The sequence below is a fragment of the Fusarium tjaetaba genome (genome assembly GCF_013396195.1).
Source record: "Fusarium tjaetaba strain NRRL 66243 chromosome Unknown NRRL66243_c0000119, whole genome shotgun sequence".
Classification (NCBI taxonomy): domain Eukaryota; kingdom Fungi; phylum Ascomycota; class Sordariomycetes; order Hypocreales; family Nectriaceae; genus Fusarium; species Fusarium tjaetaba.
This window is the reverse complement of record NW_023501315.1, coordinates 90,478-112,452: the sequence shown is the minus strand read 5'-3', so window position 1 is coordinate 112,452 and position 21,975 is coordinate 90,478. Positions and strand designations below refer to the sequence as shown.

Sequence of the window (21,975 nt, the reverse complement as noted above, 5' to 3'; positions counted from 1 at the left end):
GCTGTGTCGTTCCAATAGACGTCACTTCCTCCACATATTTACACCTACTCAGCCAGCCAAACCCGCTTCACTGTAAGCTCCTCCACCAACGCTAGACATTACAACCCGTCCCCTTCACGGCAACCTGCGCATCTCGGCCACAACCAACTACCTGTGTCGATCGCGACAATTTTATGGTTATTCGGGCGTCATGGCGCTGCGATCCGACATGAACGGCACCTCTGCGCCTACCGTTGAGCCCAACGGAGCTGCCTCGGCAGCGCGACCCAGGGAGAACGGCCGTTCAACATCGAATGATGCTACCAGGAGCGACGACGACGATCAACGACCGTTGAGCGCGCCAAACCGGCGCAACGGAAGCATAGCGCTCGAGACAAAAGACGACATCGAGCATCACCAGAAAACGCGGCCTGCCAAGCCAATGCTCCTCCGGTCGAAGAGTGACTACGCGCCCCGGGCGATGGAAGAGCCTGAGCCAACAGAAGATGACATACCTGAATGGGGTGCTAGACATGGGTTCGAGGATCATTATCAATCGGAGGACATCATTTCCCAGCTGGCGAATGTGAGTTTTCCCTCTCAATAATGTCAATTTGCTGGTCAGTCATCTCGGATACATCAAGCCTCTGTATCATGCTCGACAGTCGCAAGATAAAGAACCCTGGCTGTAGTATGCCGTGGCACGTGGAAACAAGTACCCCGGGCATCAGTTTCGAGCCTCCCGGCAATTTGATCATCTGTTAGGTGTCTTCTGCAGCAGTCCCAGAGATATAGATCCATGATCTCGCTGCGAGACCATTCTTGCACGATATTTATGTTGCCTTGGGTTGACCTAGCTAATTATGCCCTCAGAACTGGTATATGTATTTTACGGATAAGCGACATGAGACGACAGGCAAACCTAAACCACTACAATACGAACTTCAAGATTGGCGGCAGAGAGACAGGTTAAAAACAGTGTCTGCAGCTCTCGCGGTGTGTTTGAATATAGGAGTTGAACCCCCCGACCAGCTCAAGACCAACCCAGGTGCGAAGCTCGAGGCATGGACAGATCCCACAATACCTCCCATACAGAAAGCCCTCGAGAATATCGGCAAGTCACTTCAGGCGCAGTACGAGACACTTGCGATAAGAGCGCGGTACAAACAATACCTCGATCCATCCGTCGAGGAGACAAAGAAATTCTGCATCTCATTACGGAGAAATGCTAAGGATGAACGTGTTTTGCTTCACTACAACGGTCACGGCGTGCCCAAGCCAACCGCATCAGGTGAAATCTGGGTTTTTAATAAGAATTACACTCAATACATCCCTGTATCGCTGTACGACCTGCAACATTGGCTTCAAGCTCCCACCATCTTTGTCTGGGATTGCTCTGAAGCAGGCAACATTCTCAACAACTACCATCGATTTGTTGAGAAGCATGAAGAAGAGGAGGAGGAGGCCGCAGAGCGCGACCCAAACTACACGAAAACCAATTTCAGGCCTTATATTCATCTGGCAGCCTGCGCTGTCAAAGAGAATCTCCCGACAAACCCTCTTTTGCCTGCTGACCTGTTCACAGCTTGCCTCACCACTCCCATTGAGATGGCTCTGTGGTTCTTCGTTCTACAGAACCCCCTCAAGACCAACATCAGCCCAGAGCGGGCAAAAAAACTACCTGGTCGCCTGCAGGAGCGACGAACACCACTGGGAGAACTCAATTGGATCTTCACTGCTATCACAGACAGCATTGCGTGGACAACACTGCCTCGTGATCTCTTCCGGAAATTCTTTCGACAAGACTTGATGGTGGCGGCGCTGTTCCGCAATTTTCTTCTTGCCCAACGCGTTATGACGGTCTATGGATGCCACCCTCAGTCTTATCCTAAGCTACCCGACACCCACCAACATCCATTGTGGGAGACCTGGGATCTAGCCGTTGACATGGCGTTGGCCCAGCTGCCCATGCTTGAAAAGAAAGAGAGCGAAGGCTTTGATTATGAATATCAAAATTCAACATTCTTCACAGAACAGCTTACTGCTTTCGATGTTTATCTTACGAGAGGTGATGCGATGGCTCAAAAGTCACCCGACCAGCTACCGGTTGTGCTCCAGGTACTGCTCAGCCAGCAACATCGGGTTCGTGCTCTTATCTTACTCGGCCGGTTTCTTGACCTAGGCCCGTGGTCTGTTCAGCTCGCCCTCAGTATAGGCATTTTCCCTTATGTCCTCAAACTCTTGCAGTCGGCTGCGGCCGAGCTGAAGCCAGTTATGGTCTTCATCTGGGCTCGTCTGATCGCAGTGGACCTTTCTTGCCAGCAGGACCTCATCAAGGATAGCGGCTATAGCTATTTTGCACAGATTCTGAAACCCTCCGAAGGATTGCCTGTTGTTGACAGCGACGAACACAAGGCAATGTGCGCTTTTATTCTCGCTATGCTATGCAAGGATTACAAGAATGGACAAATGGTCTGTAACCAAACAGAGATCATGTCATATTGTTTAACTCATCTTCAAAATGAGGAGAACCCCCTTCTGCGCCAGTGGGCTTGTCTCTGTATAAGCCAGCTTTGGCAAGACCTCCCAGAAGCCAAGTGGCGGGGAATCAGGGAGAATGCATATGTCAAGCTCGCTTATCTCGTGAGAGATCCTTGTTGCGAGGTTCGGGCAGCGATGATCCATGCCATGACTACATTTTTGGGTATTCCTGATCTGACAGAGGAAGTGGCCCGTATTGAGGAGTCTATTGCATGGACGATACTCGACATGGGTAATGATGGAAGCCCAATGGTCCGCAAGGAGTTCATTGTGTTTCTTTCTCATTTTGCTATTCGCTTTGAGAGCAAGTTTCTAGTCGCAGCTTACGAACAACTGGTTGAGGAGAAGGAGTATCTCATATTCCCTCCTCAGGATGACGGCCAGGAACACAAGATGGGCTTGCATTACGCAAGACCGGATAATCGCAACAAAGATGGTACCATCAAGCCAATGGCCCATGGTCTATCTCATAACACAGTGTATATGGCGTTGTGGAAGCTGGCTCTCGTTCTCAGTGTGGATCCTCATCCTGAGGTACAGCGCGAAGCGACTATCGTTGTAGACTTTGTTCACAACGCGCTGCTCAGCTCAAAAGTCGGAGTTCAGACGCAGCTGGTCATGGCCGAAATTCGAAAGCGTACGGCAAGGACGGCACACAAGCATGCTCCGAGTGCAAGCCAGCGAAACAATTCTCCCGGCACTTCTAACTCGCAGCCTTTGCCCTCACCAGGACTCCTTCGTCGAACTGCGAGCCTGCTTTTTCCATCACTGGTAACCAACGAGGACAAATCAAGACCAACGACCCCGACTTTGCCCCGATCACCATCTCTGAAACTCACACCGAACCAAATACCGGTGCCTGCAGAGCAAAACGATCGACCATCATCGCTGGCTCAATACAATGTTGCGCATGAACCCTATTCAGGCGCATACAAAGAGCGGGATCTGATGAAGCCTCCTGTACTGCCTCTCAAGAGCAAATTCCTGGAATGGTCAATTGAGTATTTCCGTGAACCACAAATGAAGCCGAGTGAGGCAGATGAGCCTGGAAGTACCGAATACAATGAGCGTCTTTGGCGAAGAGCTCGGAATGAAACCATTTTCAGAGAAACTCAGCCATTGAAGCAACAAGCGGGAAGTCACAAATGGAATAATCAGCTTGGGATCATCAACAATGGCGCTCAACCCGCTAAGATGACCTTCCATCAATTCGAAGATCATCTTGCTGTAGCGGACGATGGCAACACTGTTTACGTATGGGACTGGAAGAAGCAAGGACGATTGAGCCGTTTCAGTAACGGTAATCCAGAAGGCTCAAAAATCAGCGACATGAAGTTCATCAACGAAGACGACCAGGCGATGTTACTGACAGGATCATCTGACGGTGTGATCAGAGTTTATCGCAACTACGAATCGGATCGAGCCATTGAACTTGCATCATCCTGGCGTGCCTTGACACACATGGTCCCTAGTAACGTCAATTCTGGTATGGTGTTCGACTGGCAACAAGTCACTGGTCGAGTCCTTGTGGCTGGTGATGTCCGAGTAATTCGAGTGTGGTATGCCGCTTACGAGACGTGTGTCATGGATATTCCAGCACGCTCGGGTTCCTGCGTGACTTCGCTCACATCCGATCAAATGACGGGTAATATGTTTGTGGCCGGCTTCGGCGACGGTGCCGTTCGAGTTTTTGACACCAGGAATCGACCTCAGGAGTCCATGGTGCGCAAATGGAAGGATGAGTCAGATCGACAATGGATCAAGAGCGTGCATATGCAGCGCGGCGGGCAACGCGAGCTCCTGAGTGCAAGCAGAAATGGCAAAGTCAAAATCTGGGATATTCGCATGGATAAGCCGCTGCACTCATTCCAAACGACACGAGACACACTTAGAACAGCCAGCACTCATGAACATTTACCAGTTTTTGCAGTGTAAGTATTGGTTCAGCGCAAGAAGCATGAATCACAAGGACTAGAGCTAACTTGATTGGCAGGGGTACATCAGCCCACGCAGTAAAGGTCTTTAATCTTGATGGGCATGAGCTTTCGAATGTTGAGCCCTATTCAAGTTTCCTGCAACAGAACCGCAGCTCACCTATATCAGCCACTGCATTCCACCCTCATCGGCCAATTCTTGGATGTGCTGCACGAGGTGATCAACATATCAACTTGTTCACTTGCGAGAAATCGGAGTCTCTGCACCCAAGCTAGCGTCCTTGGGGCAGCAGGTTTCGCTTATAGTAATACCCACAGAAGAGGAAAAATGAGACGGGATGTATTGATCGCCTGGACCATGGAGGAAGGGTGTCATTCAGGACTCGAAGCATGGGGATACGGATGTGGGGTTGAAAGGGGTGGTAACGTTAGCTGTATAGGTTGCATATCATATCATCCAGGATTTCTTTCGGCGCCGGCGTTCAGGAGTAGGCAAGACAAGCGAGGCGATGGAGGCTCAGGACGAAGCGAATCCCTGTCCACAACGGGTGCATCCCGTCAGCGTCGTCAAATTCAGCGATGTTGGGCGGAAATGGTTTCGTCAGAATATAGGATGGGACATTGGAGAGTTGTATGATAAACTTAATATGAATAGCTGCTAATTTGAGAGCCTGGGCCTTGTGGTCTTTGCGTATATGGACACTAAAAAGCAGAGCAATGGTTCAGAGGACATTTTCTTTGGATCGAAATGCTGGGGTTATTTAATAAAGTCCTGTCCGTCAGATGTTCAAGACGACGGTGCTTGGATAACCCCACCATGACGCCGCAGTTGAAATGGATTGGTATGGCGGGGCAGGAACCCCGCTGCGCGGCCTGACTGATGGGCAACCACCGCTTCATATTTTTATGCGTCACCTTATTTTCTCCCACCGACACAGTCACCATCGTTACTATCTCCTGATTCCAGTCCGGTCTCGTTGCGAGCCTCCCCTAGCTTTGGTCATATCGAAACACTTCCAATCGCGTGTTTCTATATCAACCGTCCGTCGTCAACCGACACAAAGTGATTGCGCGAGAACGAAACCCAACGCCTACGAAACACATATTCAAATAACTTCACCATGGCCGACGCCCCTGCTGAGCAAGCTACTGCTCCCCCTCCCGCCGACCAGGCTCCCGCCGCTAGTGGTGAAGCCGTCGAAGGCGGAGAGGCTGGCCCTTCAAAGAAGGCATTGAAGAAGGCTGAGGCGAAGGCTAAGAAGGAAGCTGAAAAGGCACGCCGAGCTGCTGAACACGAAGCCCGACAGTCTGCTGCAAAGGCTGCTGCTGGAAATACCGAAGACCTCGCTAAAGACAACTATGGAGATTCCACTCATCTTACCAAGATCGACGCGGAGCGAGTCAAGCTTCGAAACCTGAGCGATGAACATCTCGGCAAGACCATCAAGCTTCGTGCGTGGATCCAGAATGCGCGCATGCAAGGTGCTAAGATGGCCTTTGTTGAGCTTCGTGAGGAGCGAGACTGGGCTATCCAGGGTGTCATCGCTGCCAGCAGTGAAGGCACGCCTGTCTCTAAGCAGATGGTCAAGTGGATTGGTAGTCTGAATCTAGAAGGCTACATTCTTGTCGAAGCTAAGGTTGTGAAGCCCCAGGAGCCAGTCAAGAGTGTGAAAGTCTCCAATTACGAGCTACATATCGCCAAGTGCTACGTTATCAGCCCTGGCCCTCAAGTTCTTGGCATGGGTCTTGCTGTTGCCAACCGGCCTGTTACCAACTTTGACGATGAAGACGCTGGTGGCCCTGTGGAGGAGGTCAAGGAAGGCGTTGACAATTTAAGCCTTGAGAACGTCCCTGGTGCCAGCATGGCAACTCATTTGAACAACCCCGTTATGCACAAGCGAGCTCCTGTTCAGCAAGCCATCGCCGACGTACGACTGGCTGTTCGTAAGCTTTTCGTCGAGTACCTTGAAGCTCGCGACTTTGTCCAATTCGAGGCCCCTTGTCTCATTGGAGCTGCCTCTGAAGGAGGATCCAACGTGTTCGGCATGCCTTACTTTGACAAGCAGGCTTACTTGGCCCAATCTCCCCAATTTTACAAGCAGTACGAGATTGCTGGTGGCCGGAAGCGTGTTTTGTGCATCGGACCTGTATTTCGAGCTGAGAACTCTAACACCCCTAGACACATGACAGAAGTAAATATCCCTATTTTCCCTACCAAACTCCCTCGTTTACACAGAGGACAGTGCTGACCTGCATCAATAGTTCACCGGTCTTGATCTTGAGATGGAAATCGAGGATCATTACCACGAAGTCCGTGACATGCTCGAGGGGGTTCTTCTTCATATCTTTCGAGGGCTTCAGGAGCGATGTGCCGAGCAGATTGCTCTTGTTCGAACAGTTTACCCTTCTGAGGACTTTCTTTTGCCCCAGCCTGGTAAGGAGGTTCGCCTTACATTCGCTGAGGGTCAGGCGCTCCTCAGAGCTGAGGGACCAGAGGAGTACCGCAATGTCTCCGATGAAGAGGACATGAGTACACCACAAGAGAAGGCACTGGGTGCTCTTATCCGGGAAAAGTACAACACCGACTTCTACGTGCTTGACAAGTTCCCCGAGGGTGCTCGACCTTTCTATGCTCTGGAGGACCCCGAGAACCCCAAGGTTACTAACGCCTTCGATTTCTTTATGCGTGGACAAGAGATTCTTTCCGTATGTCACTCTCATATATCGGTTTTCTAGTCGTCACTAACTTGCTCAACAGGGTGGTCAACGTATTCACGTTCCGGAAACCCTGGAAGCACGAATTCGTACAAAGGGTATCGACCCTAAAAGCCAAGGCATCAAGGAGTATGTCGACATTTTCCGCAGTGCCGGTGTTCCTCCTCACGGTGGCGGTGGTATTGGCTTGGACCGTGTGGTTGCGTGGTATTTGAACCTTCCAAGCGTGCACTTGGCAAGCTATTATCCTCGTACACCCAAGAGACTCTTGCCTTAAGAAGTTGAAACGATCTAGAAGCTGTAGGATTTCTAGAATATGAGAACTAATAAAACTCAGATGAGAAAGGGGGACTGGAGAACAAGAGATAACACTACAGATAGTCCCTGGGATTATGACAAAAAAAAAGATTGAATATCCCAACCAAGAAGTTCCCCGTTTGTGTAACCTAGGTCAAAACGGGATTGTATTGCAAGCTCGCGATGACTCTTTTGTATTAAACACAATTTAACGAGCGAATCTGTGAGTAAGAAGAAGCAAACATATTTGGAACGTCAACATCAAGGACTTGTGAGGTTCAAGTGTCCCAGGCCCAGGTATGAGATAACTAGGCTGGGTTGGTCTGCTGGAAAGAAGCCACTCCGCAAATGGAGCAATTGAGTTTCAGCAGTGCTAAGTTGGGCTCGCTTAAAGCTCAAGAGTTAGTCACCTGGCCGTCTGACTTACATTAGCTTCGTGGATCAATATCACATACGTGAGTATGATGATTGTGCAAGTCGGGAATAACGGCACCAACAACAACCCGTTCATCACATTCTAGGCACAGTGGCTAAGGTACCCGGCCATTGGTGTTGTATGGTGACAACACGTAGATACCTAAATGCAAATCTCTCATCTCAATGTTACCCTAGGTAAGCCTCCAAGGTGTGATAAAAGTCGGAATGGTGAAGAGGGCTGGCGGGCAGCACCCACCCATCTCCTTGGGGCTTTAGGTGAGGGAGTGCGGGATCTACCTTATGTACGGGTTTTGCTCCGGAGGGTGCGTAAGATCCAAGTTGATTGCTCCCCACGTTTGACAACTTGCGAGTTGCATTAGCATGCACCTACCTACACAAAGCTGCGCCCGCCAGATGAATACCCTAGATTATCATATCGTGGGTGCAACATCTGAGTCCGATTTCCCGGAGAGAAGCGTCGGGATTCAATTCCATGGGGAAGGGCATTGCGACCTTGGACTGCATATATCATGTACCAAGGGTCTTAGGATACCACTGAACTACCCAAAAAGAATTGGCCATCCCAGGACAAACCCTGGAGACAGAGAAACCCGACGGGTCCAGCAGGGGATGCGCGAAGCTGCGCCTGGGCGCGGTATCATTGGTTACACAGACTTCCATGTGCTAGCGATGATAAGTCAGTAAGCACCTAAACGGAGCAAATGTCTTTAGGCTGTGGGTGCAGTTGCTGACTACCTTACTTGACATATCATTTAGGTTGCGTACAGGAGCCAAACGACCTTACTCGCAGTTCTAATGATTCTGGAGGCCATGGCGAATTATCAACAACACACCAATTCGACAGCTGCGCCGTAGTAATCCCCCTCCGACCCTGATATCTCACTCTCATGTGCGAATTCTATGGACCGAGTTTGTGTATATCTTCCCCAAACAAACTCGGCCAAGGTTGGGAGAAGTTGCCAAGAGAGCGCAGAACTCCGGCCGAACCACGTGCAAGCGGGCAGAGACGGCTCGAAAATTCTAGTGCTCAAGCTCTCCATTGTGTTACGGGATCAGTCGGGGGTCTCTCGAGGGTCTCTTGCTTAAGCGGGCGGGCAATGCGGGCGGGCGGCCGACTAAGCAGAGTCGGATGCAGATGTGGCTTCGCTTGATGAAGTTGTTGTCCGTTGTATCGAGAGCGCTTGACCAGGCTGAACATACTAGATCAAATTACGGGTCTCCCTGTGCAAATAGGGCCGAAGGAGCTTCAGCAGTTGTCCTTGTAAGGCTGGGAATGAGAAGGTCGTTAAGAGGTTTGCGAGATGCATTCATGGCGTTGCGGAGGTAGGTCGTTGTCCATTGATGAATGGATATACTGTCTGGCGCACGATATTGCCGGATTAGGCAAGGGAAACCAATGTGTCAGGACTGCGCAAAGTCGATTAAATCCCGAACAAATCCGGAGCGTGTAAGTTAGAGGGAGATACATAGATATGGATATCTTGGCTTATACGATCTTGATATGTCAAGCGCAGATCCTTTTGAACCCCCATGTGAAAGACGACCCCGAAATGCTTACCTACACGCCAACGACCCACCAGGCCTCGCTCGGGGACAGAAGGAGAAAAGAGAACCGCGATGGGGATCAGGCAACAGTTTATTTTTACCGTTGTGCATTAGACGGAACCTTTGAAGTTTGCTAGAACCACGCTGTTCAGTGGAGTCGGTTATTTCAGGTCCGTCCGTAGGTTGTTTGTTCCATGTTCTGAGGCCGTTCATATATCTGAACCGAGAGTTGTCTGACTAACATTGGATGTCAACTTGGCGCTAGCACAGACTTCGGAAACTCAGGAAACTACTGTATTCTCCAGTTGAAAGTGGTGGTTCATGAAATGGAATTAAGATGCAGGCTGATAAGAACAATGTGTCAAGGGGTCTGTCTGTCTATCTGTCTGTCGGATCAGTGTGCACCACTCCCACTAATACTGCGTCAACGTTGCTTGCTGTTCAAGGTAGGTCTGCCTGCATGTGCAGGAGACGCATTTTTCTAGCCTCAAGCTCGTGGACTAACTCACGACTTGCCCTTAACGTCTGCACAACCATTGGGCTCCAGGGAGATAACTCAAGAGCGCTGAGCTGTCGGGTAAAGACAAGGAAATAAGGGACGAATTAAATGCCCAGCAACGTCGGCCGCCTTGCTGCAGCTCCCCCATCGAAACTCCTCCTAGGCGACACTTTAGCTTGGAACGCGACATGGAACCCTTTCCGTAATACTGGACAACCTTTGTGAGGCCTTTGATCATCCAAAAATGTTTCTCATTTGGAAGTTCGTTGCAATGCTCGAGTTAGGAAGCTCACGATGTTGATATCCGACCCTGGCTTGGCACGACTAATACACAACGGCCAATATGCACGTCAAGGGCAAATGCCGTGTCAGTTGTGATTGGCACCTAGCTTTGCCTTATGTCGCTTAGCTCGGCCTCGATCGCAGAGTCTCAGCCATTTCTTAAAAGGGCCCAGGCCCAACCTTTCCCGTCCCCCCGTTCGTGAAACGCATTGCACGTTATACTTCATTAAGGCTACCACCTCACCTTGCCTTACAGTAAAGCTGTACTCCTCCGTCCGTACCACCTCCCTACCAACAACCGACCTGCTGCCCTGCCCTGCCCGTGCTTTGTGCTCTGTGCTTTTGGGGCTCACACTCTCTCTCACCTTGGTCAATCGGTCTGCACCTGAACCTTCTGGCCCCCTCACACCTCCACCTCCACTTCCACCTCCATCTCTCTTCTTCACCCACCCGCGTCACCCGCCTCGTTCACACCTAACCTAGTTAATTCATCCACCAACCTACAGCCAAGCCCCATGCAACCTCAACTTCTTCTTCTACTATTTTAACCAAGAAGCGCTTCTGTCTCTTCAACCCGGCATTGACTCATCACATCTTTGTTCATTCGCACTCACGCTCTTTCATCTCTGGCTCCTCTTCCATTTTGTGTGGTCACAGTCACTCCCATCGAACTACTCGATTCGATTCTGCTCTACTCCACCTGCTTCGTTTAACCTTCGCTCAACCTCAACCACCGCCTCTGAAGGTTCACGATGGATTTCACCGGGCAATACAACTTTGCCAACCCTCAGCCCTATCACCAGTTCATGCCGATTCCTCCTCTGACGCCGTCGCACTCGCATTCCGCCGGCTCCGATGACTTCAATGCATCCCCGCCTGTCAGTAAACGACCCCTTCTCCGCGATCTCCCCCACTCCCCCGGTGCAGCCCTGCCTTAGCGTTTCCTTACCTGAGCATTACTCTAGCAATGTTGAGCCTCACAAGCACATCTTCAACGTTGTACCTGCAGCTCGTCTATCTCATAGCATTAGCGCATCTTTGCTGACATATTGCTTTGACACGTATAGGAAAACTACGACGCCCTCTCTGCCAGTCAAAATGACCAGTTCCAGTCTTTCGATTATACCACAGCCCAAGGCTTCAATGCAAACCCTCATCAGCCTGCCTCTGGTTTTCCGGGCCCCCCGACACCTCCCGGCTATGCTTCTCAGGCCCAAACCCATCAACAGCAAGGAGGCTCATTGAGGAATGACTCTCCTGACGAGCAGTCCGTTGCCCGCGGAGGCAGCGAGGAGGACGAGAACCTAACTCCTGCTCAGTCTCGAAGGAAAGCACAGAATCGCGCTGCGTACGTCTCCAATCCTCTCCCGACTTGTTCTTTCATTTTGCGAGAAGACCTCACTATATACAATATTGCTGTGACTTTGAAATGCGTTTGATGACGCCGATTTTATACTTGGCTAACATATGGCTGTACAGGCAGCGTGCCTTCCGCGAGAGGAAAGAAAAGCATGTTAAAGACCTCGAGGCGAAGCTTGCCGGCCTTGAGGCCGCCCAGCAACAATCATCCCTCGAAAATGAACGTTTAAAGCGAGATCTCCAGAAAATATCTACCGAGAACGAAATCCTTCGTGCGACATCCCGCATGAGCCATGGTTCCATCTCTCCAGAGCCTGCAACCGGGCCTCTACGCTTCAAACCCACCGACTTCTACTCCAACGTCTTGCAGAACCACACAAATAAGTCGCCCTCACACCGCATTGTTACCTCAGACGATGGTGAACGTCTCCTAGCTGCCGGTGCAACATGGGACTTTATCATATCCCACGAGTTGTTCAAGAAAGGCCTTGTTGATATTGCCGATGTCAGCGAGCGTCTGAAGAACTGCGCTAGATGTGATGGCCAGGGTCCTGTTTTCTCAGAGCGTTCAATCACCAATGCCATCGAACAGAGTGTCGCGAGCGGCACGGATGATCTTCTCTAAGTGAGCGGCAAGGTGCAAAAGGGCCAATTTGGAAGAAAGGATACATGAATGGCTTCATTATGATTGACGTATATTACCCTAAGAGACTAGGTGGAAGATGATACCCCGCCCGTCGGGGCTTTTTGGCGTGGCGTTTTGTATTCAAAGGTTTTTACGTATGTCTCCCAAGAAATTTTGGACAGTTTTGAAAGATGCGCAGCAAATGTCTGCCATATGCACGACCATGCTATAGGATCTTGGAAAGCCAAGTAGTATATTTAGGTGCAAAAATGATTCAATATTTTCTCTTGAAGGTTTCTTAGTCCCCTTCGAACGGCATGATCTTGGAAAGCCTAGACCATGGTGGTGTTGCCTCTACATGACCATACACATATACAGGTTCGCAGAAGATGGATATACTGTTAAAATTGGCAGCAGAATAGAAATAGCATCTATAAGCTTCAGTAGCATTATACAAAAACACGCTGCAGAACTCCAAAAAGAAAGAACCAAGCCCGTTCCTCATACAAATCATACAAAACTTCTACACGAAAACCGTAATATTCGCGACACCCCTCTTTTAGACCCTCTTTAGATACCTTGACTCATTCCCAATCCTGCATGAAGCGTTTCCATTACTCCGTTCGAACCTGGAACTACCGACATCTCTATTTTGAGTCCAATTGTTTGTATTGTCATGTGGCTCTTCTATTCAGGGGATCTAGCCCCTGTACCACCATAAACCCATCGACGTGGGTCTATATCGGTCATTTAGTCCTTCTTTGTACCATTGGTCTGAGCACCTTCGTTTTCAACATGAGGATGCTTAATGGTGAGGCACCAGATGTCGAGGTAATCGCAGATGGTAACGATAACGTCAACGACAAAACTTCCGTAGACGCCGACGGCGGTTCCGAGCATCATGAACATGAAAGCCACTTGGTAGACATTATCGCCAAGAGCGCTGGGCCAGCCAAACCCTAAGTTACGCTGGAAGATGGGGCCCAATGAATCGATGACGCCAAAGGCAAGAGGCAGGCCCAGCACGTTCCAGTAGGGGAAACGCAGGTGAACAAGGTGAGCAGTGATCATCTGCCCGACGCTGTAGGCATTGACAAGGCCGGCGAAGAGGGCAAACGGGATGAGATGGCATTCGCGGATCTTGGGTTGAAGGTAAAGGTAGGCAACCACCATAGACCAGATGCTGAAGAAAGGCACAAGGCCAAGGAGCGCACCTCGAGAACGGTCACCACGGGCACGTCGAGCGCGGATGACGTTGAGTGAAGACTCGACAGTGTTGAAGACAAGAACAATACTGCCCTGAATAAGATACCACTCGGTAAAGGTGAGGTTGTAGATGAAAGATGGGATGCCAATGGTGGAAGGCACACCGATGGTACGGAACATGCTCTGCTGCCAGAAATGGGCACCCCCAACGTAGCCAGTGAAAACGAAGACCAGGACGATCGCAAGAACGCCCTCGACGGGTCCGTTCACGATACCTAGAGTGAGAGTCTTGGTGTGATATGTCTCCCATGTCTGAACATAAAACGTCAAGAGGGCTATCAAGTTAGCATCGCGCATCCCAACAGAACCGCCAGTGTTGACTCACATGCGAACAAGACTGCCACAGTCTGCCAGCTCTGTCCCATGTTCTGAGAAGCAGCAAAAAGAAGAACCTCAAGCGAGGTATTGCAAGCATCTACCCCATGATCGAAGAGTTCGCCCAGGGGTCCGGATTGCCGAGTTCGGCGCCTGGCGATTTAGTTAGCACATATTCAACACATGGCAAATACGGTTGTAATCAGCTTACGCTTGAGTTCCGTCCACAGCATCGAAAGTTTGATATAGGAACAAGCCCAGTGCCCAAGAATAATACACCCAGGAGGGGCAATCTTGGTCAAGAGTGGGAGTATACCACAGCAGCGTCAAGAAGTTTGCAACGACAAATGAAAAGCCCGTCAGAGTGATCAAATTCGGTGCCATGCTCATAGGGAAGCACTTGATGACGAATTTCGTGTAGAAGGGCTTTAGAACATATTTGGAGAGCAGTGAATGATCGACACCAGAGTATTTGTACTCACGGAGCGCGGGGAGCTCCTTTTGCCGTACGTAGACCATCGTTGTATTGTAACTCGTTTGTTTGACTTTGTCGCGAAAGTTGTTTTTTCTCAGTTTTGTGCTCCGGTTGGCCTGCCGAACGATCGATTGGTACGGATATTGTGGCCTTTTCTCGTTGGAGTGGGTAAAATCTAGGTTTCTCGTCCGATTCCCGCTTTGCACTTGTATCCTCTCTCTTGTTGGGTCGTGCGTTAACGCGCACAGAAAGACGGAATCTCGTGGTAGTGAAGAGCCAGAAAGTAGGTAGCAAGCGGTGGTTGTAGTTCAGGACCGGCACCTCAGAGAGAAGGGAAGAGGATGCGATCAAGAGACTTGGAACTTGGTAAAGGAAAGAAGGGAAAATAGGCCAGCAGTAAAAAGAAGTGGGCCGAAGAAACACCAACGCGATCTATAAGGTACCTTAGCTAAGATAGGGTACCTATCAACCTACTGTGAGGAGGGATATAGCAGATATTATCTGGCACCAAATACTGAGTCAGAGTCTCCGAAATACAGTCTATTTCGAAATGACATAAAAGAACACGTCTCTGTAATTGCAACTTCAGCTTTTCCCAACTCATCTGTACAGAAAGGAAATTATGCAGTATACTCCGCACCTCCATAAGATCCCCCCCAAAAAACAAGGCCCCTTACCAACGTCATGAGACCCACTCACTCTCTCTCCTTCAATTGTCTTCATCTTCTCTTCAAAACTAAAGTTGCTGCTAGCTTGAAAAGGCAACGTACCCAAGAACAATGTTGGTCACTGTCACTTTCTGACATGTGCCATCATGGCCGCATATGCGCCGAGTACGTATAGGTAAGGTATTCAACATCCCACGACAAGTCGAGAGCGCATCAATGATACCATGGTACGGGATATACCATCGCAAGTTAGACTATCGATATTTCCTGATTGCGAGCTTGTTTTCAACGATGCCCGTCCCACAACATATATAGTAAGATCAAGGTTTCTGGCTACTATGCCCGTGTATATCAACATACTTATGTTCCTAACTCTCGTAATCCTTTTAAAAGAAGAAGTTGGGATAACAAGAGACGCATAAGTATGGATCGTGCTGCACTTAGCCAGCTGCCCACCAGTCACAAGAGGATCATCGTTTCCGTTCCAAGTATTATAATTGTTCATCATATTTCGTTTTTGCATGCCGGCTATGGACTACTAAGTTACCCGTTCTTTCCATAATGCCAACGTCGTGGATCGGCCGAAATACATTTGCTTGGCCGTTGTTCTCGCGTAAGTATAACATCGCCGCTCACATGGTGACTGGCCTCCATCAGAGCCCATCCCAAAAAGCATCCAACCTTCCTGCCCTGCAACAGTCACGCAAGGCCGTCATCATCCACATACTTTTCCTCATAAACTATTCCATGCGGTCGTTTATGGGGCATCGTATGAGAAATATTTCATACTCATCGCCAATCACCTCCTTCCTGACTAACATCCTCTACTTGGTTGCCTATAGTACCGTAGCACGTCCCTGGCTCTTGTTCCACTCGCTTTCAATGAACTGTTGCACATTTGCATGTGCCATATTGAACAGTGGGCGAGCATGGTCGGCGACTGACATGCGGTTGGCGTCTTCAATTTCCATGCGTCGATGGAATTCACCTTTCTTTGATGGACGGCCATCCCCAATTGCACCAAACTGCCCCTTCCCCTTGGGATGCTGAACCTGTAAAGCAATCTCGCTTGGTGTAGCTACTAGGAAATCGGCTCCGTAGTACCAGGCGTGATTGATCTTATTGTTGTAGGCTTGAAGTTCCTTTGGTGCTCTGAATCTGGGTCCCGATGCGTATCGAGACTGGCTGAGCTCGGGCGATGATGTCCAGCATGCTGATGTTGTAGCAGTCACTAAGCCCCAGGATGGCGCTCCTCTCGCAGAATACTGGAAGCCTCGCGTCGTGGCGGTTGTGGGTGCACTTGGTCGGGGGATTTTGCAATTGGCAGACAATCCCTCCAACCCCTCTACGATTTGTGAAGCCTGTGAAGTAGCTGCTTCAAACGACGGTTTATTCTGTGCTAGGCTGTTGTTACTGATACCTGCTTGTCGTAGAGTCTGTCGAGTAATGATAAGAACGTCCTCATCTTCATCTTGCTTGACATCCTGGCTTGGGACGTTTGTGTGGAGTGCTTTGAAAGTTGACTCGAAGGTCGATGGTCGATATTGACGTTGACCAGGGGGGCCGGCAGTCAAAGGCCGTGGAGCACCGGTGTCAGGAGCCATGATACCAGGAGCACGCGCGGTATTGCTGCCGACTGCACGATTGAAGCTCCGGGATGGGCCAAGGGGAATGCCAGGCGACTTATTGGTCTGGGAATTCCAGAATGCGTCATCGAAAGATCTTCCAAGTGTAGGGTTCTCTAACTGTGGCGGCTGTAACACACTTGGCAGGGCATTGTTGTTGTTGTTGGACGCATCTTGGAGTCCAAAGGAATGAGTCATGGGAGCCAAAGGCTCATCAACACGGGTTGTCGTCTTCAGGCCCAGGGCTGGTTTGAGCCCCCGAAGAAGGGCTTTCTGAGCTCGCTTCTGATTGGGGTTTGGGTAAGACGCCAGATTGTGAAGAGACTTTACTGTCATATTCATCAACGGGTCCATGCCAAGTTCGCAATCTTCGTCGCTTTCCTCACTTGCTTCAACGTCGGTAAGCGTGTCTTGTTCAGCTTCGGAGAAAAGGGACGTAAGCGGCGACGGAGTCGCAGAAGGCACGATTCGGGGTACTTGAGCGGACATGTTGATACATCTGTGGTCTGTATCGTTCAAGGGGCTGGATGCTCTGTCGTAGGGCGTCTGAGGGCTGAACTGCTGAAGAGATGAGGATCGTGATCCAGCTTTGAGGGGCAGAGTGGCAAGAACAGATTTGGGAAGCAGAGATAGCCCAGCTGCAGGGAGACCAGCAGGCCACTTGAGAGAGCGACCGCGTCGGGCAGGCGGTTGCAGTGGCTGAGAAGTGCTAGGATTGTACGGGGTGCCAGCAGTGGTGTAAGTGACTTTTGAAGCCGAAGTTGGTGCAGTTGGGGTAGACGAAGTGATGCTGATGGGGGAAGACAAGTCCTCCATGCTGGCTCAGCTTGGTATATCTTGTTCGTCGGAGGTGGGAAGGGCGATCAGTATCTCTGAGATTCAAGGAAGGTGCCTGTTAGATTGGGTTTGCTAGATGGTCCAGATCTGTCTGAGTGTGGATGCAGATGAGGTCGTCGGGATATCCAGCAGAATGATGCTTCTGCAAAAGTGCGAGAAGGACTGTAGAAATGCAGAGGTGGCCAATATGCGTAGTGCAGTATAAGATACCTAGTTTAAAGAACGAGTGGGCTTTCACAGCTTTGCCATCACTTTAACACAAGTGATCGACCTTGTGGAGAGAATCAGGCTGGAGAAATAAAACCGAGGTTGAGGGTAGGAAGACGGGATTGAAGAGAGAGAGGCGGGGAGGGAGGGAGGGAGAGAGAGAAAGAAGTGTGTCGGTTATGGTGTTGGCAAGAAGCACTCCGGGGAAGACAGAGGGTATGCGCCTTCCTTCTTAACTCCAGCCCACGCTACGCAACTCGCAAGAGCAGGAAGGTGCCATATACCAAAACCGGATGTAAATGCAGGAACATACAAAGAAATCTGGCGAAACACTTGGCTACAACCTAGATCCAAAAGTTGAAGATATGTATGAGTTAGGATGAAGATTAGGTATTTACCCGGCTTTGTAGGTTTGGTGGAAATGCTTCTTTTCGGCAGAATGTGCAGAATTTCATAATTCTTTTCTTCACTACCTAGCGTTTCATGAGTAGGTAAGCAGAGGAAAATCAAATACTTCATTCAATTTGTAACGAACGAGCTTTTGGTGGCTGCAGAGGCACTCGGATTCTCTGACCCCATGTGTCGTTCATTTCCAAGCCTAACAGTGACTGTCAGTGTCAGGATGCATTACTGCAATGTAAGCGCTGTATGAAAGGCGAGGCTAGGAGGTAGTCAACAAAAGCACGACAACCATTCAATATAGAGTGGCAGGTAGATTGGTGCTCTAGTAGGTAGTTAGTTTGTCATTACAAACTGGGGTCTGGGTCTGTCTGCCAGGAAACCTTGGGAAAGGCTCTGGCTCAGTTGCTCTTTCAGCTCGAGTCACATACTCGAGCCTAGGGTCCAAGGTACTCTGAATTCCCTTGACGATGAATGGACCTACGCGACTTGATAGATTCAATTTGCATGACGGTGAATACCTACCTATGTTAGCTGGCCAGATACCGTCGGTAGCGATTGCATATGCAAGCGGTACTACCAAGTCACGGTTTGCCATGCAGTTCTCGAATGCCAACAAAGAGCGTTGTCCAACTTCAGCTGAGAGTCCACAACTTAGTATGCATAGAAGAACACTGTTCAATTGATGCTTCATTATTCATCCTCTAAACGAAGATATATACTCATATATTTGTTCCCTCCTCTCATTCATCTCAATCGATGTACTCTCAGGAACCACTTTTACCTGCAGAGCCTCATTTGTCACGTCGTGTTTCCTTTCTTCTTTCTTTCCATCAATCAACCAACCAATCAATCAATTCAAATCAACAACCGTGCTAGCAACACGCCCTCTTTTCAGGACGGTGTGGATTCCATTGACATCAGACGTGGCTTGTCATGCAATAATTGCCAAGTAAGGAATCACAGCGTCCTGCGCTATTGCTAAAGACAAAACAACAATAATAGGGGTACAAGAAGCGTCAGGCGAACAGAAACTGTGCCTGATCTCCATGACATCGAAGTAAATGAAACAAAAATATACGTTTCAAGGAATGTAATACACAAAGGATGAAGAATGGTAAACCAACACAGTTTGTTACAGTTAACCAACAATAAGACACTAGATTAGTCTAAGGGACAATTGTGTCTCCAGGCATACCGTCATAATAAGAAGAATTGCAAGGCATTAACACCCGAACAACAGGAGAAGGGTCGGGTATATATTAGAAATAACCCAGTCTGGTGACCATGATACTATCATAGAAGCTCACTAGGCAGATTCACTAGAAACCGCTAGGTGGGTAGGCGCTTCCGGGTACCATTCCAGGGCCTCGTCCAGTCCGTGAACTAGGCAATTGAAAGTCGGGGGTATCTAATAGCATGTCTTGACGCTGCTGTTGTTGATGTGCTGGTCGGCGATGAGGGGGTCCTTGTTGGTACGGCAGCGGCGGGGGATTGGGGTTCCAACGCGGGTTGATTCCACGCTGGGATATGGAGGTAAACGTTGAATGCTCAGACTCGGCAGGGCTTCGAGTCCCCGCATTATTGGCATGAATATCCTCGTACATAGGCTCAATAGGGGGTGGTTGAAGGTTGTTACTTGCGGGTGGTGCATCGGAGGCGAAACGGGGATCAACATCTTCATAATAGTTGCTATTCCCGGCTGCCACAGGCTGTTGGACAACAGGTGGTGTCCTTCTTTCAGTGAGTTCAGCTCTTGGTTGACCAGTTACCAGAGGTGACGGGGCTCGGGGGGAATTTCTGCCATCGCTCTGAGTCCATCCTGAGCGGGGTGGAACATACTGCCTGGCCATCTGGTCAGTATCGTGGGAAATTAATGAGCGGGAAACATACTCATCGGTGCTATATTTACTTCCCTCGCTCATGTACGTATCATGTCGCTGTGGGATCTGCCCCTGCTGGAGTCCAACCATACCTGCAACATCCGCGTCACTGTCCCGAAGCTGTCCGTAGGTTCCTCCGTCATGACGCTGAACTGCTGGGGTTGCATCCATTTCTACTGCGCGACCCCCAACAGTGGCAGGCTCGGTTCCTGGCAAAGGCGGTGGCGACTCAGCTCGAGGCAATGTGGACTCTGGGCTGTAAGCAGTGTAAGTGTTCACACTCGGCATCGAAGGATTCGTCGAGCTATATCCATTAGATGGCTCTGACGGCTGAACATCGTGAGCAAAGTTTTGAGCAGGTGACGGTCTCCGATCGTAAGGACCGTTGCTGTATCCTGGGGGCGCATTCAGACCTCCCCTCATTCCGTTCGAAGCATAGCCTCCTCGGTTGGGTTGTCCATAGCCTCCTCGTCCTCCTCTGGGACCAAATCTAGCCCTTCCAGATGGCCCGTAGCCTCCACGACCTCGTACTGGTGCTCCATAGTTATCATATCCGCCACGACCATAACCCCCTCTTCCACCGCGGTAGCCTCCTCCGGCTCCTGTTCCACGGTTACTCATGCTTGGAGAAGGTCCTCTCCGCGTTGCATATGGGTCGGTAGCATTGTCGATTGGGTTACCAAACTGATCGCGAGAACCTTGCCTCTGTGGGTTCCTGCTAAAGGCCGCAACCTCACCCACGCTTGCCACCTCGTTAGGGGGTGCTGGTGATCTGTTTGATGTGGTCCGGCGAGTGAGAGGGATGGCTTCTTCGCTAGCTTGGTCGCTTCTACTCTTCTGTTCGAAGGTTGTAAAGGACGGAAGATTGTCATGGACACCATTGCCACCGCTCACAGTGGGTAGAGTTGGTTGTCGAGAAACTTCAGGCTCCACAGTCGTCTTATCTTGAGCAGTTCTGTTGTAATAATTCTCGCCGCTCATTTCAGCATTCTGAGCGATACGCCGCTGCCTGTCTTTCCTGCTGACTAGAGTGCGACGCATCGCACAAGTTACCAACCCACTCATGGCAACTAGGATAGTAGCAGCAAGAACGAGGTAAGATCCCCATGCTAGATGTGGTACAAATAGAAGCACATCGATCAAAAAGGCTAGCAAGCAAACAAGGAAGTCTATGAGGAGGAAGATAAATAAAATGAGCAGGTATCTTGTCGAGTGCGACGGAGCGTGCAAGTGAGACACAGCCGCCATGATAGTCATGACAAGGGTAATAAGTGCCGCGACTGGATGCACAATAAGAATGGCAGATAGCGTATTCCGAACGCCAGATGGCAAGTCAAAGGCTTGACTATCATCCCCGACTAATTTGGCTGGGAGAAGCATCAGTACAACTCGAAAGAGGGAACGCGTTTCAACATCACGGTAGACTGACCAGTGTCGTATCCAACCCCGATACCGCTACATCCTTTGCCCTGTTGGCAATAGCCAAAAACGCCATATGTTACACCGCCGAAGTCGCTCAGTGGAATGGCTTCAATGATTGGGGTTGATATAACAGCTAACAGGAGCAAAGCAAAAGCTGCGAACAGCAGCACTGTCAACGGTGTGCCAGGCCGTAACATGGCAACTGTGCGCTAAGCGCCCGACTCAAGACCGATAAGAGGACGACAGAGCAAGCGGCCGACGTCGTGAAGACGCGGGGACGGAAAGGCAATGTATCAACGTGTAGCTCTTTCGCTATTTCCTTCTGCTGCAACGTTGATGAATAACATTGGCGAAGGGAGGGTGAGAGTTGTCGGGGAAATGAAGCAACAAGGCCAGTATTGGGCTGTAAAGTTGAGCTGTCGAATCCTAAATTCTTCAAAATATGTCTCCTCAAGAAATTGGCCTGGTTCTTATTCTTTTTCTCGCGTTTCTGCCGAGATCCTTCGTACGAATTGGGGGCTCTATCAGTGAATATAGCAAGATGCAGCGCAGTCGCGAGACCTGAGTTGTCCCTGTTGCCGGTATAAAGTCATAGACTTGAAGAAGTAAACAATGGTCGCCAAGCCGCCTGATTATACTGAAAACGCCCCAGTGGGCTTTGACA

General features: G+C 49.9%; 6 protein-coding genes across 6 annotated transcripts; 3 read left to right on the top strand and 3 right to left on the bottom strand.

Annotated features, from left to right (window-relative positions):
• Positions 1–208: 208 nt before the first annotated feature.
• Positions 209–4,730, top strand: FTJAE_6116 (regulatory associated mTOR; the record flags this gene model as incomplete). Its single annotated transcript, XM_037352695.1, has 3 exons — positions 209–565; positions 1,012–4,451; positions 4,514–4,730. The coding sequence occupies 3 exons, from the start codon at positions 209–211 to the stop codon at positions 4,728–4,730; spliced, it is 4,014 nt and encodes a 1,337-aa protein (XP_037206794.1).
• An 845-nt stretch (positions 4,731–5,575) lies between these two features.
• On the top strand, positions 5,576–7,446 carry FTJAE_6115 (aspartyl-tRNA synthetase; the record flags this gene model as incomplete). The annotated part of the gene is made up of 3 exons (XM_037352694.1): positions 5,576–6,646; positions 6,717–7,160; positions 7,213–7,446. The coding sequence occupies 3 exons, from the start codon at positions 5,576–5,578 to the stop codon at positions 7,444–7,446; spliced, it is 1,749 nt and encodes a 582-aa protein (XP_037206793.1).
• Positions 7,447–10,982: 3,536 nt separating this feature from the next.
• Positions 10,983–12,214, top strand: FTJAE_6114 (bZIP transcription factor (Fcr3); the record flags this gene model as incomplete). The annotated part of the gene is made up of 3 exons (XM_037352693.1): positions 10,983–11,108; positions 11,298–11,578; positions 11,710–12,214. The coding sequence occupies 3 exons, from the start codon at positions 10,983–10,985 to the stop codon at positions 12,212–12,214; spliced, it is 912 nt and encodes a 303-aa protein (XP_037206792.1).
• Positions 12,215–12,964: 750 nt separating this feature from the next.
• FTJAE_6113 (ethanolaminephosphotransferase) lies at positions 12,965–14,314 on the bottom strand (the record flags this gene model as incomplete). Its single annotated transcript, XM_037352692.1, has 3 exons — positions 12,965–13,755; positions 13,806–13,948; positions 14,007–14,314. The coding sequence occupies 3 exons, from the start codon at positions 14,312–14,314 to the stop codon at positions 12,965–12,967; spliced, it is 1,242 nt and encodes a 413-aa protein (XP_037206791.1).
• A 1,460-nt stretch (positions 14,315–15,774) lies between these two features.
• FTJAE_6112 (uncharacterized protein) lies at positions 15,775–17,379 on the bottom strand (the record flags this gene model as incomplete). The annotated part of the gene is made up of 1 exon (XM_037352691.1): positions 15,775–17,379. One exon carries the CDS (start codon positions 17,377–17,379, stop codon positions 15,775–15,777), a length of 1,605 nt encoding a protein of 534 aa, XP_037206790.1.
• A 1,949-nt stretch (positions 17,380–19,328) lies between these two features.
• Positions 19,329–21,508, bottom strand: FTJAE_6111 (palI; the record flags this gene model as incomplete). Its single annotated transcript, XM_037352690.1, has 3 exons — positions 19,329–19,851; positions 19,900–21,256; positions 21,319–21,508. 3 exons carry the CDS (start codon positions 21,506–21,508, stop codon positions 19,329–19,331), a joined length of 2,070 nt encoding a protein of 689 aa, XP_037206789.1.
• Positions 21,509–21,975: the final 467 nt, after the last annotated feature.